Genomic DNA, 7,250 nt, shown 5'->3' on the forward strand with positions numbered 1-7,250 from the left:
AAGGCTAATGCTCTACCACTTGAGCCACAGCGCCACTTCCGGCTTTTTGCTTATGTGGTGCTGAGGAATCGAACTCAGGGCCTCATGTATGCAAGGCAAGCACTCTACCACTGAGCCACCTTCCCAGCCCAAAAAAAGATATTTTCTTTCTTTCTCTCCCACCAATTTGGTGTTGGTGCTGGGGGTTGAACTCAGGAACTTTTACTCCTGCTTGGCTTTTTCCCTCAAGACTTGCATTTTACCACTCATATCAAGATATTTTCTAATTTTATTTGTGATTTGTTCTTTGACCTATTGGTTATTTAATATTGACTTGCTTAGCTCCCACATTTGTGAATTTTTCAGCTTTCCTTCTATTTCTGGCTTCCTATTTTACCGTGCTTGGAGGATACTCATTATTTTTTTTTTTTCTCTCTCAGCGGGTATTTCTTTGGGACTTGGACGAAACCATCATCATCTTCCATTCCCTACTTACTGGATCCTACGCCCAGAAATATGGAAAGGTAATCTCATTGTAACTGTGTTTCCACTTGATGCCCTGTGAAAATACTAGTTTTTAGAAATGAAAGTCTTGAACATTTTAAGTGTTCATATAGTCTTTGGGACAATCCTAGATTCTTATTAATACAAGTACAATTACAATAATAGTTGCATTATTGTGGATCATTGTTACTTTGACTTAGACCCAAAGTAATTTTGAAATTTTTGAAAATCAGAAAACTAATGCTAAGTATCAAATTCAAGCAGTTTTCTCTTTTACTGTCTTTTAGGACCCAACAGTAGTGATTGGCTCAGGTTTAACAATGGAAGAAATGATTTTTGAAGTGGCTGATACACATCTGTTTTTCAATGACTTAGAGGTAAGCCCTTTAAATTGTTTCGGTGATTCAATGAGGTGTGTTGCTCAGGTACTATTTAGACCTATGTTTATAAGATAAGACCTGGTTAGACCAGATAGGGATTGAAAGACTAGTGGCCACAAGCATGTAAGATCCTGGAAGATAGTGTCCCAGCCTGATCACCAGAATTTGTTTTTAATTAGCTTATTTGGAAGTGATGTAGCATTAGAAGAAACAGAAACTCATCAATGTTTTGCATGTTTTAATATATATATATATGTTTTAATATGTCAAATGTTTTCATATATTTACATATTTGATAATATATAGAATGTTTTGATATATATCAATGGAATCAATATTCTAATTTATTATGATATTAAATAACATTTGAAGGGTTTGGTTATTGGTACCGTTAATTATATTTTAACTATTCTTTGATTTTTACCTTCTTTAAAGTTTGTCCTTTGATTTGTCCAGTCGGTAAACAATTGTTCTAACTTGTTGTTTTCATTAGTGTTTTGGAGATGAAGTCCGATGTATCCTAGTCTGGCCTTCAATTCAACATCCTCCTGTGTCAGCTTACACACACACACACTCTCTCTTCTCTCTCTCTCTCTCTTTCTCTCTCATTTTTTCCTCTCTCTCTCTCTCTCTCTCTCTCTCCCTCTCTCTCTCTCTCTCTCTCTCATTTTTTGGTACCATTCCTGGGGCTTGAACTCAGGTCTTCAGTGCTGTCCCTGAGCTTTTATGCTCAAGGTTAATTTTCTGCCACTTGAGCCACTTCCAGCTTTTGGTTGTTAATTGAGGTAAAAGTCTCACAGACTCAAATCCCAGGCTGGCTTTGAACTTCAATCTTCAGATCTTAGCCTCCTGAATAGGTAGGATTATAAGTGTGAGCATCAGCACCCAGGTCTCAGTGTATTTTTTTACTTATTTTCCATGTATAAGGACTTGATAATGCAGAATTGTTTTAAAAGACAAATACTATGAAAATCAAGAAACACTAAGAACTTCTTGCTGAAAACTTTTTGACTGTGACATTTGGGTTCACCTTCAAGTTGAACAGGGTACTGTGGAAGGAACGCATGTCCAGAGTCAGAAGACCAGTGTTGAGTCTCAAGTTTGGAAAGTGATGTTCATCCTGGCCCTCAGTTAAATGGTCATTTGGGCAGGAAACAAGTACAATATCAGTTATTCTGGTTGGGGAATGGTTTGCTGGAAAGTATGAGGGTAGATTTCACTTCATCTCTTTAAATGCTGAACTGTGCACTATATGTATTAACTAGCTTTTAAAAATAGTCAAGATTGCCAGACATTGGTGGCTCACGCCTGTAATCCTAGCTACTCAGGAGACTAATATCTGAGGATCACAGTTCAAAACTAGCACAAGCAGGAAAGTCTATGAGACTCTTACCTCCAATTAACCACCAGAAAACCAGATGTGGTGCTGAGACTCAATTGGTAGAGCGCTTGCCTTGAGCTGAAGAACTGAGGGACAGTGCTCAGGCCCAGAGTTCAAGCCCCACGACTGACCAAAAATAAGTCAAGATTTTAGTTATGGGCATGGCTGAAGTGGTAGTGCACTTACAACTTAGCAAGAACAAAGTGCCAAGTTCAAACTCCACTACCATCAAACAAACAAAATAACACACAAAGCAATCCTATTTCTCTTTAAATACACTCTTATTCCCCTCAAAAGACATTTCTTCTGAAAATTTAATTAATAAGACTATATACTCCAGTGTTTTCTAAACTCTTTTTTTGTTTTTGCTTTTTTTTTGTCGGTCGTGGGGCTTGAACTCTGGGCCTGGGCGCTGTCCCTGAGCTCTTCAGCTCAAGGCAAGCGCTCTACCACTTGAGCTACAGCGCCACTTCCAGTTTTCTGGTGGTTTATTGGAGATAGGAGTCTCACGGTCTTTCCTGCCCGGGCTGGCTTTGAACCGCGCTCCTCAGATCTCAGCCTCCTGAGTAGCTAGGATTACAGGCATGAGCCACCAGCGCCCAGCTTTCTAAACTCTTTAATGCTTTATTCCCTCAACTTCATATGTTGATGAATTAAGATGGCTTAACTTTAATTCAACAAACATTTACTAACATCTACTCGGCACCAGTAATTACTGCCAAACTGTATTTGTAATAATTTTTTAGACATAGTCCTCACTGAAGACTAAAAGCTCTGTGAAGAATTTCACCTGAATGTATTTACCCCTCACCCACCCTGAGGTCAGTGCTTCTTAACTTCAGAGGGCATAAGAGTCACCTGAGGAGCTGCTTAAAAATGGATCCTCTCTAAGCTGGGTGCTGGTGGCTCACACCTGTAATCCTAGCTACTCAGGAGGCTGAGATCTGAGTATCACAGCTCAAAGCCAGCCCGGGCAGGAAAGGCCATGAGACTCTTTTTTTTTTGTCGGTCGTGGGGCTTTAACTCTGGGCCTGGGCGCTGTCTCTCAGCTCTTCAGCTCAAGGCGAGCGCTCTACCACTTGAGCTACAGCGCCACTTCCAGTTTTCTGGTGGTTTATTGGAGATAGGAGTCTTACGGTCTTTCCTGCCCGGGCTGGCTTTGAACCGCGATCCTCAGATCTCAGCCTCCTGAGTAGCTAGGATTACAGGCGTGAGCCACCAGCGCCTGGCTAAGGCCATGAGACTCTTATCTCCAATTAACCACCAGAAAACCGGACGTGGTGCTGTGGCTCAAGTGGTAGAGCACTAGCCTTGAGCTGAGGAGCTGAGAGACAGTGCCCAGGCCCAGAGTTCAAGCCCCACAACCGACCAAAAAAAAAAAAAAAGCATCCTCTAGAACTTGACTCACAGAGGTTCTGATTCATGTAGTTCTGGGATTGACTCAGGAATATTCGGTCTTTATAAACTCCCTCAGAAGATTTTGATGCAAATGCCCAGTGGAGTACCCAAAGGAGTACTTCCATTAGAGTTAGGCAGTGGTGGCATTTCATGTAGTGTGCCCTTGGTAGAAAAAGCTTTGGATTCAAAGCAGAAGACATAAGTTTATTATAGTCTCTTTCTGCCACTTACTAATTGTATGAGCCTAAGGAACTCACTTTACCTCCCTTTGAGGACAGGAGGAGATTGACTTAGGTAAGCTCCTCTCCCATTTCTCAGTTTCAGTGCAGGCATTTCTACTTTAATCACTCTTAGTTGTTATACTATATTCTGCCAACATCTATTTCATCTACAAAAACTAAATGTACATACTATGTGAGAACACTAGACTAGACTAGAAGGACACAGAGGAGACCTATGATATGAGTCCTGCTCTAAGAGTCTACGATATAGTAAGATTTACATCCTAGTATACGACAAGAACATATCTGCAGTATAAGAGAGGTCTCTTCCCCAAGTGATGTTTACATAAGACAAGAATTCAGAGAGGACCTAATTTTAAAAGGTTTCATGAGGACTTTAGGGTGTGGACCAGGCTTAAAGGAAGTTGAACAACAGTGGGGTGATAGTGAATGATCTGCACACAGGAGAGTCTGGAAGGTATTCCATTGTGCTGTTATTATGGCCATTTTACAATATGTCATTTTGATGACTACAAACACTTCTTCTCCCTGGACTAAAATGGTGGTTTTTCTTTTAACAGGAGTGTGACCAGGTGCATGTGGAAGATGTGGCTTCTGATGATAATGGCCAGGATTTGAGGTGATAAACACAACAGTCTCTTGAGCATCTACCTGTTATATGCAATATACTGCCTGGGTTCAAAGGAAAGGAAAGATGAAGAAGCTCACAGCCTATTAGAGGAGGCAGAAACCCTTAACCATGACATAGGGTGTGAGGTGATGATGGGAAGAGAGAAGAAAGCGTTCTGCGGGTAATGGACAGGTGGCACACCACGGGAGAGGCTGTCTCTGTGGAATAGCACGTGAGTCAGGCCTCAAGAACACAGCATGGTAGAGTGAGCACACATCATTCCCAAGTAAAAGATCTGCTGGTTTCTCTTTAGACTGACTTTTTTCACTAAGAGAAAATGTGTTTCCAACTAAGTAGTTTATTATTATTCATTTGTTTATTCGTGATACTGGGCTTGAATTCAGGGCCTCGCATTTGCTCTATCACTTGAACCACACCTTTTTGTTGTTGTTGTTGTCAGTTGCAGGGCTTTGAACTTGGGGCCTGGGTGCTGTCCCTGAGCTTGCTTTCTCACTCAGGGCTGGCACTCTACACTTTGATCTGTGGCTCCACTTCCAGTTTTCTGGTGGTTAACAAGAGTCTCAGGGACTGGCTTTAAACCAGGAGCCTCAGATCTCAGCCTCTGCGTAGCTAGGATTATAGGTGTAAGCCACCAGTGTCCAGCATAAGAGCACTACTTTTATGAGACTATTGGTCTTTATAGGAAAATGTCTAGTGTAAAGCACTTTATAATGCATTCTGAACCCCAGTTTGTTTTATTTTCTCACCTGTTTTGTGTTTGGCAATTTTGTTGAGAATCTCACAGTGTGTTGAGCTCAGACTTTATTGAATCAAGTTGTCTCTCTAGCTTTATTAATACTTAAAAACTATTCCCAACTAACTGTATTAGTTACCTGCTGTAGAACAAATTACCTCCAAAATTAGTAGCTTAAAACTATTAAAATATTTCTTACCTCAGTTTCTCTAGATCAGGAACTTTGAAAGCAGCTTAGTTAGGTAGGTCTCTGGAGCGAAGTCAAGTTGACTGGAGCTCAACTTAAATGGAGTCTAGAGGAAGGAGGACTTGTTTCCATCCCCTCCCCTGTGACTGAGTACAGGAGGCTCAGTTCATTACCAGCTGTACCTCTCATTGGGAGTGTTCTCAAGTGATAGCTCCAGAGACAGCAACAGAAGCCTACCACTGTCACTTTTGCCACATTGTGTTTATATTCTAAAGGTAGCCAATTCCAAAGGGGAACAGAACTTACATAAGAGTAGCAAACAACTTGTGAACATGTATTTTTTTTTTTTGATCGGTTGTGGCGCTTGAACTCTGGGCCTGGCACTGTCCCTCAGCCCTTCAGCTCAAGCCTAGTGCTCTACCACTTGAGCCACAGCACCACTTCAGGCTTTTTCTGTTTATGTGGTGCTGAGGAATTGAATCTAAGGCCTCATGCATGCAAGGCAAGCGCTCTACCACTGAGCTACCACCTGCCCAGCCCTTGCAGACATAAATAGTTATCAGCTACCCATAAGCCTGATAAACTAGTCAACAGATAACTGAAGAAATACATCTGTGGGCTGGGTAATGCACTGGGTAGTGCACTGCCCTGGCACTTGTGAGGCCCTGGGCTCAATCCACAGTGCCAAAAACAAAAAAAAGGAGGAAAATAAGAAAAAGAAAACATGTGCCATTATCTGGCCATTATTAGCATTTGGGATTATTTTCTTCCATTATTTTAACATTTCTCCTTTTCATGTAGTTGTAACCATCACCTTTATATTCTGCCTTTTTTCACTGTACTGCTGTCTGGCATTAATGAAAAGAAATCAACCTAGGGGATTCTGGGACTTAAATTATTTCTACTTCCCTTCCTCCCAAGTCCTTTCTTTCTCTTTTATTTTTCTGTTTCTGTTTCATTCCTTAGTGCTAGTGGCTGAACCCAGGGTTTCATGAATGCTAGGCAGATCTACCCCACATGCCCCTTTCTTTCTTTGATGGAAGTAATGGGGTGAAATAAGAGGACTAATTAGAGAAAACTCTGACATACAAAGATTAGGTAGAAGACTCTTAAAACCATTCACCTTGTTTAAATACAAGGATCAGGACTAAGAGAATCTCAGGAACATTCAATAAAAACTTCATGAGGGCTGGAAATGTGGCTTAGTGGTACAGTGCTAGTCTTGAGCAAACGAAGGATAAGGACAGGGCCCTGAGTTCAAGCCCCAGGACTGACAAACAAACAAAAAACCCTCATGATTTTAATTTCCTTATCTCCTCTCTCCCCAGCAACTATAGTTTCTCCACAGATGGTTTCAGTGGCTCAGGAGGCAGTGGTAGCCATGGTTCCTCTGTGGGTGTCCAGGGAGGTGTGGACTGGATGAGGAAACTGGCTTTCCGCTACCGAAAAGTGAGAGAAATCTATGATAAGCATAAAAGCAACGTGGGTGGTAAGTGCCACAGGACCAATGGAATTCTCTGTTGTCTTCCTAAATTCTTCCTTGTTTCCCAGTGCATCTGTAGATTCCTGCCAGCAACTGCATGTGGATTATGCATAGTAACATATTAACTCTATTTAAAAAAAAAAAAAAAGCCAGGCGCTGGTAGCTCACACCTATAAACCTAGCTACCCAGGGGCCTGAGATCTGAGGATCACCGTTCAAAGCCAGCCCGGGCAAGAAAATCCAGGAGACTATTATCTCCAGTTAACCACTCAGAAAACCAGAAGTGGCACTGTAGCTCAAGTGGTAGAGTGCTAGTCTTGAGCTGAAGAGCT

At 41.6% G+C, this 7,250-nt stretch overlaps 1 protein-coding gene across 1 annotated transcript in view; it reads left to right on the forward strand.

The window, feature by feature from the left end:
• The window catches only part of Eya3 (EYA transcriptional coactivator and phosphatase 3), a 79,850-nt gene that overhangs the window by 59,078 nt on the left and 13,522 nt on the right, over positions 1-7,250 (forward strand). The window contains exons 10-13 of the mRNA XM_013032208.1: positions 420-503; positions 771-860; positions 4,445-4,503; positions 6,764-6,924. Of these exons, the coding sequence (XP_012887662.1) occupies positions 420-503; positions 771-860; positions 4,445-4,503; positions 6,764-6,924 (394 nt within the window). The remainder of the gene's footprint in view (positions 1-419; positions 504-770; positions 861-4,444; positions 4,504-6,763; positions 6,925-7,250) is intronic.

Source organism: Dipodomys ordii, unplaced genomic scaffold, assembly GCF_000151885.1.
Source record: "Dipodomys ordii isolate 6190 unplaced genomic scaffold, Dord_2.0 Scaffold6, whole genome shotgun sequence".
NCBI classification, from domain to species: Eukaryota; Metazoa; Chordata; class Mammalia; order Rodentia; family Heteromyidae; genus Dipodomys; species Dipodomys ordii.